Source organism: Lynx canadensis, chromosome C2 (assembly GCF_007474595.2).
Source record: "Lynx canadensis isolate LIC74 chromosome C2, mLynCan4.pri.v2, whole genome shotgun sequence".
NCBI classification, from domain to species: domain Eukaryota; kingdom Metazoa; phylum Chordata; class Mammalia; order Carnivora; family Felidae; genus Lynx; species Lynx canadensis.
The window spans coordinates 98,700,623-98,717,706 of NC_044311.2; the positions used below are offsets into that span (position 1 = coordinate 98,700,623).

Sequence of the window (17,084 nt, forward strand, 5' to 3'; positions counted from 1 at the left end):
TCAGAAACCATTAAAAAATTAACCAAATACCAGCAGCAATAACAGCAAGTAACCCAATGAATATTATAGCTTGTTTGAATTTCAGTTGGGGACCGCCACAAAGCTTTGAAAGGTACAGACTAGATGTTTGGGTTGGATGCCAGTCAGCACCAGGAGGCAGCTCTGGATTTCCTTTCTTCTGACTCAGTTCCAGCTGAGGTGGTGACTCCCTCCCAGAAGGGGGTGCTCCTGATGTCTGAGCACAGACCCCATTGATCAGTCCATGCCCCTTTTCTTGTTCTTCTTGTTCCTAAGAACCAGGTTTAAGGAACAGCTTTCAAATGGTCATAGGAACACGACTACAACAAATGTCCTGGGACTTGCTTTTCCTCTTTCTGGGAAGAGCATAAAGAAAGGAAAATCTATTAAATATAAAAGAAGTACAACTGATCTAATTTTCAGGCCTTGAACTTATTGAGCAATTATTATTCCTATGTAATCATTGCTAGATAGAGACTTAAAGCTCTTCTAAAATAAAGTAGCAGCCTAACATCTTTAGCTAGATTATCCTGAGGAAGGAACAGAAAAGCCAAAGGGCCTTTCATCCCTATTCTACCCCACCCAAATAATACTTAGGTCTGCCACCAAGTCACTCCTGGCTAGGCAGAATGGCAAGACTGAGGGGGACCCAACAAGAAAAATGGCCCTTTGAGACTAGCCCAGCAGCTGAGTGTCTGCATCTGAGGATTTTAAGGATGGGAGTGAGTTGTGGAGAAATACAGAAAGGAAAAAGGAGGAGAGAGAGTGATGGAGAGATTGAAAATGAAGACAAAGAAAGTGGAACAGCTGAGGAAATAAAGGTTTGAGACAGATACACTTCTTTTGGAAATAGGAAGAAAGGGAAAAGGAAGAGAAGAGGAAATAAGAATCTGGCCACATTCTCTCTGAGAAAGCACTCAATTGCTAGAAGAAAGTTTTCTGGTGACCTCAAAAAGCTAGAACTTACAGTGTATAAAGCACTTGGTCAAAAATATTTATTCTCGGGCGCCTGGGTGGTTCAGTCTGTTGAGCGTCTGACCTGGGCTCGGGTCATGATCTCACGGTTCGTGGGTTCAAGCCCCGCATTGGGTTCTGTGCTGACAGCCTGGAGCCTGGAGCCTGCTTTAGATTCTGTCTCCCTCTCTCTCTGCCCCTCCCCCCACTCATGCTCTCTCTCTGTCTCAAAAATAAATGAACATTTAAAAAAAACTTTTTTTATGGGAATACAAGCTGGTGCAGCCACTCTGGAAAACAGTATGGAGGTTCCTCAAAAAACTAAAAATAGAACTACCCTACAACCCAGCAATTGCATTACTAGGCATTTATCCACAGGATACAGGTGTGCTGTTTCAAAGGGACACATGCACCCCTGTGTTTATAGCAGCACTATCAACAATAGCCAAAGTATGGAAAGAGCCCAAATGTCCATCGATGGATGAATGGATAAAGAAGATGTATACAATGGTGTATTACTCAGCAATCAAAAAGAATGAAATCTTGCCATTTGCAACTACGTGGATGGAACTGGAGGGTATTATGCTAAGTGAAATTAGTCAGAGAAAGACAAAAATCATATGACTTCACTAATATGAGGACTTTAAGAACCAAGACAGATGAACATAAGGGAAGGGAAACAAAAATAATATAAAAACAGAGAAGGGGACAAAACCGAAGAGACTCATAAATATGGAGAACAAACTGAGGGCTAGGGGAGGGGTTGTGGGAGGGGGGATGGGCTAAATGGGTAAGGTGCATTAAGGAATCTACTCCTGAAATCATTGCTGCACTATATGCTAACTAACTTGGATGTAAATTAAAAAAAATTAAATTAAAAAAAATTTTTTTAATAAAAAAAATATTCTCTTCTTCACAAGAAACTCCTTGAGTTGGCAGGGACCTTGGAGATTATCTAGTTTAACTACCTCATTTCAGAGATGGGTAAAGTGAGAATCTGAAAGGCTAAGAGATTTGCTTGAGGTTGTGCAGATACTTGGTGGCCAAGTCCAGACAAGAATCCAGATCTTCTTTACCATAACCCAAGGCTCTCTACATTATGTCAACTGTTTTTCTACCCAGCCCCAGTACCTAAGAAACACTAGTAAACTTTACAAGGAGAGTAGTACAATGGAAATTTTTAACTTTACAGAAAACTAATAAAATATGCATGTGCAACCACGTAAAAAAGTCTAAAATATTGATGCTGAGCTGAAACAGTATAAAGAGGATCAGCATAACTAGAAGACTACCTAAAATAGAAGAAAAAAAAACTGTAAACATACTGAGACTTCTGAAAGATTTCCATTTTTAACTTGCTATAGAATTTTTAAGAGTTTTATTAAGATATAACTCACATTCCATAAAATTCACCCCATTTAATGTGTACAATACAGTGGTTTATAGAGTTGTACAGCCACAACCACTATCTAGGTTTAGAGCATGTTCATCAACAAAAAGAAATCCTGTGCCTGTTAGTAATCACTCCCCATTCTCCCTTCCTCCCAGCCCTTGGTAAATACTAATCTACTTTCTGTCTCTATAGATGTGCTCATTCTGGATTCCATTTCACATAAATGGATTGTACAATACGTGGTCTTGGGTAACTCACTTCTTTCACTTGCTTCCGTCATTTATAATGTCTACTATAGAATTTTAATGTATTATCCTTAATTGTTTTTATTGCTACGACCTCAATTACCATTGGACAAAATGCACTTTTACTTGTATAGGTTAATAAAAATATCCACTCTTCCAAAGAATCCCCATCAGTCAAAAATAATCTCATCTCTGAATTTATCATATTATCTATTGCTCCTTTTGGTCTTTGTCATTTTCAACCCTGTATTATAAGTATTTGCATTCTCCATAGTACTATCAGCTCCTTTCATTAATGCATTCAGTATTTATTGAGTGTCAACTACATGTCAAGCACTATGCTAGGGTTTCCTTGAGGAAACATCATACCATCTTTGTATCCCTCAAAATACCTACCAGCTAGTTTATTTTATTGTTATCTACAAGCTCAGAGATGTCACTAGGTACTTCTTCAGACCCTTAATAAAAAGTTTTACTAAAACTATGCTTTAAGCAAACCCTAGATAACAGAGTTACAAAATTAACATTTCCTTGTATGTCCTATATTTGCTTACCAATTTAGCAAACTATTCAATATCCTCACCTTTCACTTCATTCCACTACAAAGACCAAAGAGGCAAATTCCACCCAAGGACAATTTAATAGAAATTCTAAATTGGTAAAGTCTAAAATAATTCTGCTTTAATTAATGATTAATAAGTTGTGATAGTTAACATTTTGCTCTACCTTGGCTGCACAGTATCCTCGATTGACAAAGACAAGTTTTCCATCTCTTCAGCATTTAAGCCTAGCTCATTACCATAGTTCTGCTGGAGCAGCTGCCAGAATTCCTGTCTGGTCAAGCTCTAAAATGACACAAAAATTACACTGAATATTGGAAAATATAAGATACTACAACATAGTGATTCAAACATGAATTCTGAGGTCAAAATGACCTGTTGTGCAGATTCTAAATGTGAAAGTTTGGTAGTTATTTGGCCTTTTCAAATGACAGTTTTCTGCGTGTATAAAAAATGGGTTAACAGGGGTGCCTGGGTGGCTCAATAGGTTTAGCGTCCTACTCTTGATTTCGGCTCAGTTTGTGAGACTGAGTCCCACCTCAGGCTCTGCACTGGCAACATGGAACCTGCTTGGTATTCTCTCTCTCTCTGCCCCTCCCCTGCCCGTGCTCTCTCTCCTTCTCAAAATAAATAAATAAACATTTTTTAAAAACGGGTTAACAAAACTTACCTGACAGGGTTGATACTGGGAGTAGATAAAATGATGATTTTAAAGTGTATAACATAATAACTACTTAAATGAGAAGTAAGAGGTTTCAAATTGTCTCTTCATAAAATAATTTGTTCATAGTATTATTGGGCAATCACTAATCTGCAATTTAAATTCTACAATCCAGGGGCCCCTGAGTGGCTCAGTAGGTCAAGCGTCTGATTTCAGCTCAGGTCATGATCTCCCGGTTCATGAGTTCAAGCCCCACTTCCAGCTCTGTGCTGACATCTCAGAGCCTGGAGCCTGCTTTGGATTCTGTGTCTCCCTCTCTCTCTGCCCCTCCCCAACTTGTGCTTTGTCTCTCTCTGCCTCTCAAATTAAAAAAGAAATTTTCTTAAAAAAGAAATTTAAATTCTATAGCCCAATAAATAAATAAATAAATAAATCAACAAACAAATAAATAAATAAATAAATTCTACAATCCAACTGTCTACCATGACCACTGGATCAGCATTCAGTGTTCTAATCATCAACTCAAAACCATTCTCTTAATCCATAATGTATCTGAATATTTTGACCATTTTTAACACCTTATATATCAGTAAATTTTAAGTTATATTTTCCTACAATATAAAAGGCAACAGGATAGAATTCAGAGTATTTCCTTTAATTCATTTATAAAAAAATCCATCTTGTTCTTTCTTTATAGGTAACATATCAGTGTTAAAATCATCTAAAACAAAAAAGTCATGCATGCACTGTAGAGCAAAACAAAAACAATAATAATAAGATAACCAATGGTCTGATTTCTAGAAACATTTTAGGTGGTTAATTACATGATTAAGCACAGTAGAGGGAGGCAGCATAACACCTGAGGCAACTGTTGGCAAGACTATTTCTCATTCATTTAGCAAATATTTATTTAGAACCTCCAAACATGTATCACTGCACTACATGGCTAAGAATAAACATGATATATACAAGTTAAGCTCCTTGTTCTCAAACAACTTAAAATATAGTTGAAGAACCATGGGAGACTCAAGTTAAATATGACAGGCTATAATATTAAGTACTAAAGTACTGATATAATCAACTTACTATAAAAGTCTAAAGGCAAGGGTGCCCAGGTGGCTCAGTCAGTTAAGCGTCTGACTTCAGTTCAGGTCATGATCTCATGGTTTGTGAGTTTGAGCCCTGCGTAGGGCTCTGTGCTGACAGCTCAGAGCCTGGAGCCTGCTTCAGATTCTGTGTCTCCCTCTCTCTCTATCCCTCTCCAACTAATGCTCTGTCTCTCTGTCTCTCAAAAATAAATAAATGTAAAAAAAGATTTTTTTAAAGTCTAAAGGCAAGAAATATTACTGTGGATTAGCGTGATCAGATAAAGCTTCACATTGGCTAAATGTCTTCAGCAGAGCTGAAGGAAGGACATGAATGGGGAAAATGGAGAGAGGAGGAAATTTTGAGAGAGAGAAACCAACACACAAATACAAAATAAATACATAAAGAACATAGGTAATGTCTATTTTGCAGTCGGTTAATAGTTTATTGACCTAACTGGCGTAAAAAAAAAATTAAGTTGGAAAATAGAGATAAATATAGGGAGATTTAAGGGGGCCAAATATATGCCTTAAATTCCTCCCTGATATTCCCCTTGACAGATGCCACTTTCTTTTTTCTTTCTCCTTGTTTCTTCTCCATGTCTAGTGGCTATGGAATCTTTGTTACGTTACACTAGATGACCTTCACTATATTTTACAGAACCTCGAAGAAATTAAGAAAAAAACTTCTGCATTTTAGACCACTAGTTTCCAATTTGCCATACCCAGACTGGTAAGATTCCACAAGAGTAGTTGATGAAAATTCAGACATTACTATCAATATTTCAAAAAATAAAAAGTATCCAAACAATTACCTACAATAAAGTTATTCAAGCTAAGTAAAATGTCAGGCCCCTTTGAGGCTGAATTACATTAGCCTAGAGCAGTTATTCAGGCTCATAAGAAACTCTCATTGCAAATAATGTTTGTCTAATAAACAATAATGTTCTAAGATTTTATTATTTAGTTATATACCATTTGCTTGGTGGACAAAGTCTTTGGAAGACTAGTGTCCACAAAAGAAAAATAAAAAGGATCACTAGTGGTAGAGAAAGTTAAGGAACTTGATTCTTGATCTTAACACATTTCTTTTCTGATTCCCACTCCAAAAAAGCCATTTGTGTACAGCAGTTAGCTCTAATAACTCAATCTTTCAAAGACATTATCTTTGAAATAGTTCTAGTGTCATAAGTGGATGGTTAACTTTACAAAGAGAAACAAGAAATATTTCAATATACTTGTGGAAGATTATTTTATAAAAACTTATCTGAAATAATAAATATCAAACTATTCCAAAAAAAGACTAAAAGAAGTAGATAAAACAATTACAAATATTCAGGTGACTTCCTACAACTGAATGACATGAAACTTAGACATAAAATATTAACAATAAAAACACAATTTTATTTGACTACATGAATGTTTTAAATACGTTATCAAAAACTATCAAGATGTGAATAGTTAATAGGGTAATTTCAATATACTTTTTCATTTCTGAGTTTATATATATATAGGAACTTCTATACAAAGTATAAAGTATTTATATATAAAGTATATGTTTACATATATAAATATAAATTTATAAAAATATAAAGTATATATATAAAGTATCTATGTATGTAAATTAGTGGAAAACAAAATAGAACTCATTTAATTCACCATCTTTTTTTAAGTTCACCATTTTATAGATCTGCTCATTTGTTAAAAACAAGTTTTTCCATAAAGTTGATCAGAAAAGACAAAAACGTGGTCATTTATTTATAGTCGTGTTGAATATTTAAACATTAAAACATATACCCAGACTGATATTCATAATTCTCCGAATAACAATAATTTTCTAAAGAGGTTGTTTTAAAAAACATCCTAAATTTTAACCAAAGGCTGACCACCTACCTGCAAACAATGAAGAGTCCTGGTTCAGCCTGCAGGCTACTTTAACAAAATAAAGATGAACCAAGCAGCAATCAGATACGACTCAAAAGTCAGAAGATCAATTTCTGGCCCAGAAAGCTTTGTATTCTAAGTATTCTGCAAAGTCTTTATCTGCAGCAGAGTTCCCAATATTTAATGACAACTACATAAAATCACTGTTTCAATCTTCTCTTTTTGTTATGAGAGGCTTTTCCTTATGAAAGACAAGTCCTACAGAGTTCAAAGCACATTATTTGTCACTTCCTGGTTTGTAGTATCAGCACTCTTTCCAAGGTTGCAGGTCAGAATGCAGAATTGGTAGTTACACCTCACTCTACAGGTTCCTAAGCCACTCCTACTAGAAGAGGATAGGTAAACAGGGTTTTATTAAAGGGACAGTTCTCAATTTCTTCTGTTCCACAGAAGATTAGAAACAATAAAATGCAAATGAAAATATCTTGCTTATGCTCAATTACTATGTCAATCTCATTTTATTTTTTTTTTAATTTTTTTTTTCAACGTTTATTTATTTTTGGGACAGAGAGAGACAGAGCATGAACGGGGGAGGGGCAGAGAGAGAGGGAGACACAGAATCGGAAACAGGCTCCAGGCTCTGAGCCACCAGCCCAGAGCCCGACGCGGGGCTCGAACTCACGGACCGCGAGATCGTGACCTGGCTGAAGTCGGACGCTTAACCGACTGCGCCACCCAGGCGCCCCGATGTCAATCTCATTTTAAGGATTAAATATATCAAGGGCTAAATTTCTTCCTCCATGCTATCGCTTTCTATTCATTTCTAGCAATGTCATTATTACTTCTTCATATGCCACTTCTTCAGTATTGATGTAGCACCTCATCAGACTCATGCATTAACCCTTTATCACTATCAAAGATTGAGTTCTTGAGTATTATAAATGGAACGCCAGGAAATGGCAAGAAGAGTGAGCTATTCAGGTCAAGCAATTCCAATAAGCCCTCGGCACATCATTCATCACTGAAAAGTTTACATCTTCATTACTCAATAGTTCTTTCCTTTAAAAATATTTTTTACTTTCTTCAGAATAATTTCCTTGCAGGGACCTGGGATATAATAAACACACAGAGAGTCTCATCTACCAATTCCAATTTCTTTCCTGAAGAAAAATGTTCCTCTAAATAAAAAATCACAGCTTGCCCGAATTTCTACCTAGGTATTCCATTTAATTTAGTAAGGTGTTAGACAACATCAAATGCTACTCAATGAACTGCAAGGATATCCTTTTGGGGGGTTGCTAAAACCTAATCATTTAATGCAACAGCAGAATGAGGCACCAGAGCAACACCGGAGAATAGCACGCCCTCAAACAAAGAAAGCACACATGGGGGATACAGTACACTGTCTAAAAATCAATGCTTTTGGCATGTTATGGAAATTCTCATGGGTTGCAATTACAGATAGATATCCTTACTCTATTATGGTAACCAAACTGCTATGAGAAAAATATACCTTAGCTATACTGTAAATGATCATATATACTAAGATCATATATACTTATATGCTAAATATAAAAATTCCTATAGTAAACCATCAGTAAGTATTCAGTAAATTTAGTAGGCTTACAAGGGAAAACAGAACCTAAGACTGAGCCCTAAGAAAGCCTGGCACACAAAGGAGTGGCCAGCAAAAAAAAAGAATGAAGGAAATACCAGACAGGTAAGAGGGAAGTCCAGAAGGAATGATGTCATGGAATTCAAGGAAAGAAGGTGCTTCAAAATGGAGGGAGTGTGTCTTAGTGTGGAATGTTGCTGACAGATCAAGTACATGGAGAACATCCATGGCAAGTGCAAGCATGCCAAGGAAACAGCCTGGCAAGCCAGTTCACCAAGACTAGCAGGGGGAAGAAGGGAAGGGGGGGTGCGGAAGGAAGAGAAGGGAGAAGGAAAGAGTCAGTGGGGAAGAGGGAAGCAGCCAGGGCATGAGGGGCTTTGTATGCCATGCTGAGGAATATAGGGTTTACACTGTTAAAATATGAAAAGCCAGGGCACCTGGGTGGCTCAGTCGGGTTAAACATCAGACTTTGGCTCAGGTCATGATCTCGCGGTTCCTGAGTTTGAATCCCACACTGGGTTCTCTGCTGTCAGTGCACAGTCTGCTTCAGCTCCTCTGGCCCTCCCTCTCTCTCTCTCTCTCTCTCTCTCTCTCTCTCTGCTCCTCCCCAAGTCGTGGTCTCTCTCTCTCTCTCTCTCTCTGTCTCAAAAATAAACATTAAAAAAATTAAAATATAAAAAGCCACCTAATGGTTTCACATAGAAAAGTAAAAAGTTCAAACCTGTTTTTTGAAAGATACACTTTTAAAACCATTATCACTTTGGTAACAATCTAAAGGACAAATTACAGTGTTAAAAAGAGATATTTAGGAGACTATTGTAATGGCTCAAGGTAGAAATGATGAGGGCCCTGGTAAACAACACAACATGGTTGGGGAAGGAGAGGTAAGGAACAAGGATACATCCAGGTTTCTGGCTTGGGTGACCAGGTAGAAGGAGGTACACTTCACCAACTGAGGGAAAACAGGTGGAGGAGTTCTGCTAACCAACAAGGTAAAACAGAGGGAACAATATAAGAATACAAATACTTTTCCATTACCAGGCTATTAGAAAACGTGACTAAAACAGTCAGCAATTTTACACTTATTTTTCCAGGTAGGTTTGAATGTTGTACTTAGATTTATAGCACTACTGGAAAACTTCTATATTTCCAAGTACAGGAATTCCAAAACAAGTGATCACTGGGGAGAGGCACGAGAAAGAATAAGGGGATTTGACAAGACTGAGGAGTCTGCAGGAGAAGGCTGGATGACACTCTTCCAAAAGGTCTCAGAATTTGACATTAACTTCCTAAACTGACCGCCTTTTGGAGAATGGCCCCAGCACTGTCAGTGGCCTGTAGTTGCACTCAGAGTGGCTAACTTTAACAAGCCACACTCACATACTGCATATACTCTGTCAGTGGTAAATGCACTAATGCACAACAGGGGGACAGTCCTTTCTAGTCACTGGAAATCTTTCATTCCGCCACACAGGGTGCTCAACACCTTTTAAGTCAGGTATTACTAATCAGAAATTTGCATGATAAGCATGGAATCAGAGCAAAGGTAGACAGTTTAAAGGACCAACTGTGATGTTGGTGTGGACTGATGATTCATCTCTGTACATTTCTCTAGTGATCTCAGTTGGCCTCTGTAACTCTATTTTTCTGTCCTAAGTTCTTGGCCTAAGTCCAGCCAACCCCCCTTCAGACTGACATATTTGTTCTTTATACATACTAATATAATCAACCGTTTTATTTATTTTTAAAATGTTTATCTTTGAGAGAGAGAGAGAGAGATAGAGAGAGAGGAGGAGAGAGGATCCAAAGCAGGCTCTGCGCTGACAGCAGCAAGACCAATGCAGGGCTGGAACTCATGAACTGTGAGATCATGACCTAAGCGGAAGTCAGATGCTTAACCAACTGAGTCACTCAGGCACCCCCAACTATTTTAAATCCATTTTTCCCCAACACACCTGAGGAATAGGACACCCTTTTGTCATTCTCCTATTAGCAATTCCCAAAACAGAAGCTGGAATGACATGAATCAAAATTTGGAGGGGGGGGGTCTGTGTATATCAGAAGAGCTCCTCTCATCACCTTACCCCTAGTTCTGACACATGCCCCTGCTTCTGACCTTAGGAAATAAGTCAGAAAGCCAGTCTGTCTCTTTAAGCCTTAGAATTTAAAATGAGTGCAAATTTTTGCTCTCAGAGGCTCTGGTTTTAAATAATCAGTCTCAAAATGTATTCTTAAATTTGCATGAAGAGCTAGCTTCATAGCAGCCCCCACATACTGGCAAGAGAGACCACCATTATCTCTCTGAGAGAAAAATAGTACAAAAAGAGCAATTTGACTCTATACACATCCTGCCTGTATTGGCAGGAACATGGAACATGAACACAAGGAACATGAAAGGATTAATATTGAGGCTTGAGCTTTAACCAAAAAAAACTTTTAACTTTTAAGCTTTGTTAGAAGTAATAACCTGATAGGGGCGCCTGGGTCTCAGTCAGCTGAGTATCCAACTTCGGCTCATGTCATGATCTCACAGCTTGTGGGTTCGACCCCTGCATCAGGCTCTGTGCTGACAGCTCAGAGCCTGGAGCCTGCTTCGGATTCTGTCTCCTCTGCCCCTCCCCCACTTGCACAGGCGTTCTCTCTCTCTCAAAAATAAATAAACATTAAAAAAAATTTCTTTAAGTAATAACCTTATATATTCATCCTGTTTTCTTGATAATTCAAGTATACAAAAGATAACGTTCCTTTGGCAACTGAGGATTCTTCAGTGTTTCCAAATAATCATTTGTTCTCATGTCACATAGAGGTTTAAAAAACTGAGTTAAGGCATACCTTGACTGTTGTTTCTGTAACCAAATGCCTGTTTTCTCCCCATCCTTTGCCTTTTCCTTGAGCAGAGAATTGTAAAAGTCTTGTTATTTTTTTTTTTATTAAAAAAAATTTTTTTTAATGTTTATTTTTGAAAGAGAGAGACAGAGCACGAGCAGGTGAGGGGCAGTGAGAGAGGGAGACACAGAATCTGAAACAGACTCCAGGCTCTGAGGTGTCAGCACAGAGCCCAACGCAGGGCTCGAACCCACAAATCACAAGATCATGACCTGAGCCGAAGTCTGACACTTAACCAGATTGAGCCACCCAGGCCCCCCAGAAACAGTCTTGTTATTTAAATGTAATGATCATCTGGAGTCAAAATCATTGAAGTTTTTTACTAAACTGAATCATTCAAAAAGTATTTATTGAGCATCTACTATGTATAATGTAACACTATAACTTATTGTCCACTCTTGAGAGTAAAGGGCATTATTGACAGAGTGCCAGACGATACTGAGTAAAACAAGATGTATGCCAAAGTTCTATAGTGAATACTGACCTGGTCACTATGAACAATGAACACTATGAACAATGAACAAGACAGACATGGTCCTTATCTTCAGGGAGTTTATAGTCAAGCAAGGAGAACAGAAGTAGAACACAGAATTATATGTATAGTGAACTTTACAAAGGAAAATTGCAAGATGTTATAGAAAGGTAAAGGAATGGACTTGACTTGGTCTCATTAATGAGTTCCATTTCAAACTAGGGGCGGGAAAGAAGCAGGCACAAAGACCATGCTTGAACACCTACTGTAGGGGGAGCAGGGGAGAAAGGCAGAACATTTAAGAATGGGGAGGGTGTGTTGAGATGAAGCTGGAATGGTGGGCTGGGGCGTGATCATGGGGTCCCTAGATAAAATTTTAGATTTTTATGCCAAGGAAAATGGGTATTAAGCAGGAAGCTAATATTGGTAGGCATACATTTTAAAAAAGATAAATTTGGCTGTAGTATTGTTCAGAGGTCAAAAACTTCCTGTGAAAGGCCATACGGTAAATATTTTAGGCTTTGTAGACCAGTCTCTTGCAAATACTCAACTCTGCTGCTGCAGTGTGAAAGCATCCATATAATAAATAAACAAAAGAATGTGGCTATGTTTCAGTAAAATTTTATTAATGGACAAGGAAATGTGAATTTCATATAATTGTGCCATGAAATATTATTCTTCTTTTGATTTTTTTAAAACCAACTTAAAAAGGTAAGCCATTCCTACTTTGTGGACTATACAAAAACAGATGGCAAGATTGTTTGGCTCTGAAATAGAACATGGAAGGGGTAGGAGCTTTAAACAAAATAGCTGAGGATGGGGAAAGGCCTACAGTATTACTTTTTTTTTTTTTAATTTTTTTTTCAACGTTTTTTAATTTATTTTTTGGGACAGAGAGAGACAGAGCATGAACAGGGGAGGGGCAGAGAGAGAGGGAGACACAGAATCAGAAACAGGCTCCAGGCTCCGAGCCATCAGCCCAGAGCCCGACGCGGGGCTCGAACTCACGGACCGCGAGATCGTGACCTGGCCGAAGTCGGACGCTTAACCGACTGCGCCACCCAGGCGCCCCTACAGTATTATCTTAAACCATGGTTGCACACTTCTTCACAAAAGACAGAAACCACCAATTGTTTGTATCAAAGAATGGAGCTGCCACTGTCTATTGGCCCCACAAATCGCAGATACTCAACGTGCTGTCTATAAAAATGGTGCTGGGGAGCCCGGGTCATCATCTAATGGGTAATCATCTGACTTTAGCTCAGGTCATGATCCCACTGTACATGAGTTCAAGTCCTACCTCAGGCTCTGTGCTGACAGCTCAGAGCCTGAAGCCTGCTTGAAATTCTGTGTCTCCCTTTCTCTTTGCCCCTACCCCGCTCACACTCTGTTTCTCTCTCAAAAATAAATAAGCATTAAAAAAAAATTTAGGAAAAGGTGCTAAGCTCAAAGGTTGTGAACTAAGCTGAAGTGCTATAAATTACTGCATGACTAACCATAGTGACAGGTTAAACACATGTCTACACACTGAGGATTTATATTAAGCTAAGTCAAATATCTGAAATAAACTGTTCTTTCTGAAGCAATACATCAGATGAAGCTTATGAATGAAAAAAATGTACTTTTAAAAGCATTCTTTCTGAAAGGCATCGTATTTGCCTCTAGCTATTTTCCTTTTTTGTGGATTTATTTTACTGGAGAAATCAATAAAACACACAGAACACACACACACACACACACACACACACACACACACACACAATTTAAAAATCATTTTGGGGGCGCCTGGGTGGCGCAGTCGGTTAAGCGTCCGACTTCAGCCAGGTCACGATCTCACGGTCCGTGAGTTTGAGCCCCGCGTCGGGCTCTGGGCTGATGGCTCAGAGCCTGGAGCCTGTTTCCGATTCTGTGTCTCCCTCTCTCTCTCTACCCCTCCCCCGTTCATGCTCTGTCGCTCTCTGTCCCAAAAATAAATAAACGTTGAAAAAAAAAAATTAAAAAAAAAATCATTTTGTTGTATTTACCTTAATCTTTTTTCTAGATTAGTTTGCTTTGTTTTTAAGGCCTTGTCATGTAAGAAGTAAAACTAAGTAAGACATACTTACTCTTACTCTCAGATCCCCAGTCACAAGTAAACATAAATATAATATTCTGAACTTAAATTCTCTAAAAATATTTTGTAATTAATTTTTTTTTCATTTTACATATTTGAGAGAGGGTGTACAAGGGAGAGAGGGGCAGAGGGAAAGAGAAAGAAAATCTTAAGCAGGCAACACGCTCAGCACAGAGCCCAACACAGGGGTCAATACCACAACCTTGGGATCATGACCTGAACTGAAATCAAGAGTCACATGCTCAACCGACTTAGTCACCCAAGTGCCCCTAAAAATATTTTGGGGGAAAGAAAAATATATATATGTGTGTGTGTATATATGTGCATAATATATATATAAAATGTATTATTCAAATGGTTAGGTTTTTTATAGAATTTTGTAGTTATACTGTATATTTTATGGATTTTGCTTTTTTGAAGGAATAGTATTATGAAAGTTCAAGAAATCTAACCAATGCGGCTTTATCACTTTCAAAAACTAGAAGGCAACTGAAGTGTGTAAAAATTGCAGACAATACTAAAACTATACCAAGCACTTAGCATTATGCCTGACAACTAACACCTCATAACTGAGAATTGCTACAATTGTTACAGATATTAGTATGTTTTAAAAAACTGTTTTTCAAAGATCACTAGGAAAATACAGGAAGGGTGGTTTTGGTTTTGTTTTCTAGTTCCTTTTCCAGGTGAATTCCACAATGTTTAAAATTCTAGTGAGGTCAGTTTTATTTTTTATTTATTTTTAATTATTTAATGTTTATTTTTGAGAGAGACAGAGACAGAATGTGAATGGGGGAGGAACATAGAGACAGGGAGACACAGAATCTAAAGCAGGTTCCAGGCTCCAAGAGCTCAGTGCAGAGCCGGACACGGGGCTCAAACCCACAAACCCAAAAGTGAGATCATGACTGAGCCGAAGTCAGACGCTTAACTGACTGAGCCACCCAGGAGCCCCCATGGTGAGGGCAGTTTTAAAAGTGAGATCTCATCTCCAACTTCAGTTGGAGTTTAAGTTCTGTATTGTATTTAACACACAATATGCTTAAACATTGATTTTGTTTTAGTATACAGCAGAAATGGTTACCATTCTGTTTATTAAAATGAGGGTATGGTATCCAATCAAGATAGTCACAAGTTCGGGGCGCCTGGGTGGCTCAGTCGGTTAAGAGTCCGACTTCGGCTCAGGTCACAATCTCACGGTCCGTGAGTTCGAGCCCCGCGTCGGGCTCTGGGCTGATGGCTCAGAGCCTGGAGCCTGCTTCCGATTCTGTGTCTCCCTCTCTCTCTGCCACTCCCCCGTTCATGCTCTGTCTTTCTCTGTCTCAAAAAAAAAAAAAAAAAAAAAAAAAAAAAAAAAAGATAGTCACAAGTTCAACGTGAAAGAACCAAATAATCCAAAGATATAAAAAGCAAAACTACAATAAAGATGGTAACACTCCTTTTGTACACATCAAGAACACAGGTGACATCAGGATCTTTTCAAAGAGGTTTACATTTTACTCCCACCCAGTAATGCTTTAGTGGCCTTAAAAGTACCATGGAATTACCTTTCTTCCTCCCACTTCAAAGAGCTTTTTAAATTTTTTTTCATTAAAGTTCAAATCTGTTTCTTCCTTGGCTCATCTGTAAACCTAAACTTTATCACTTCTCTGGAGTTGCTTGTTTTCATAAGGATGTATCTCAACTTTCTCACCTATAAGTGCAAATGGGATGTGGGGAGGATGCTCAGATCCAGCACATAACCAAATGCAGGCTGCAATAGCAGTCTTTGGCTCCTTATTAAAATGAGGGATGCAACTGGGGGATTCCCAAAAAACTCAGAAAACTTGGCATTGGAGGGTAGCATTAGACAGGTCTCTAGAGCAACACTGTCATTTTCAGCCCATACCAGCAAGAGCAGCCCACTGTAATTATAACAATATAACCGAACATGGCGGGCCTAACATAGGGGAAACAGGCTTTCTGCAGCACAACACTGAAAGGGCAACGCAGAGCTGTAGGGCAGGAAGTCTTTGTGCAGCTGCACCATACTCCTGCAGGTGGCTGCCACACACTACCAGACAAGGCATCCATGGGCCGCCACCCCTAGCATTGCCCAGGCCAAGAACATGGGTGCAGGGCTCTGGGGAGCCTGGGTGCCCAAACGCCAGAAAACACTCATGGGGACGAGGCGAGCTTGCACATGGTGCTTCACTGCCAGTCTTGTCTATTCACTTAAGGAGGGAGGAGGGGCTGGGCTCGGCAAGCTCCCCACCCTCACCCGTGTCTCTCCTCTCTGCTCCAACTGGGGACTTCCAGGCCACTTCGTGTCCCCAAGGACTCTGAGAAAGTGAAAGCAGCCAAGTGGGGCACTGTTTGGTAGACCACAACTTCAGCAGCTGCCCCAAAGTTCGAAAACCATTCAACCATAAGAGCCACAAAGGCCACAATGTGTCCACTCCAGTGAGTGGCTTAGCTGGAGAGTGGGGAGGAGAGGAGGTAAAGTTCTGGCCTCCAATGTTTAAGCTTCAGCTGCAAAGAAGCCTTTCTTACCAGCTGGAAATCTCTACACCACCCCCCCAAGCCATTTTTTTAAAATGACGGATTTATTGAGCTATAATTTACATATCACAAAATTTACTTTAAATGTACAATTGAGAAGTTTTTAGCATATCCTGAGCTGTACAATTATCACCACTAAGTCTAGAACATTTTCATACACCCAAAAGATACCCAAATCCATTAGCAGTCACTTTTCATTTCTCCCTCCTCCTGGAAACAAACTTACTCTCTACTTCTATGACTTTGCCTATACTGGACATTTCATAAAAGCAGGATCATGCAATATATGTTATTTGGGGACTGGCTTTTTTCACATAGCATAATGTTTCAAGGATCATCTATGTTGTAACATGTATCATTACTTCCCTCATTTGTATTGATGAATAATACTCTATTTTGTGAATAGACACTCTGTTTACCCATTCATCAGTTGATGAACATTTAGGATATTTCCACTTCTTGGCTTTGTGAATAATGCTAAGAACCTTCAAGTGCAAGTTTCTGTGTGAATATATGCTTTCAATTCTCATGCATAAAAACCTAGGAGTGGAATTGCTGGGTCATGCAAAAACTATGTCTAACATAAAAACTGCCAAACTATTTTTTCAAAGTTTTCAAAATTTTAGAACCCCACCAGCAATGTATGAGGGCTCTAGT

General features: G+C 38.7%; 1 protein-coding gene across 1 annotated transcript in view; it reads right to left on the reverse strand.

The window, feature by feature from the left end:
• Positions 1-7,136, reverse strand: part of GRAMD1C (GRAM domain containing 1C) — a 38,771-nt gene extending 31,635 nt beyond the window's left edge. Inside the window, exons 1-2 of the mRNA XM_030328839.2 lie at positions 6,810-7,136; positions 3,337-3,455 (exon numbers count right to left, since the gene is read on the reverse strand). Of these exons, the coding sequence (XP_030184699.1) occupies positions 3,337-3,380 (44 nt within the window). The 5' untranslated portion in view covers positions 3,381-3,455; positions 6,810-7,136. The remainder of the gene's footprint in view (positions 1-3,336; positions 3,456-6,809) is intronic.
• Between the last annotated feature and the right edge of the window lie 9,948 nt (positions 7,137-17,084).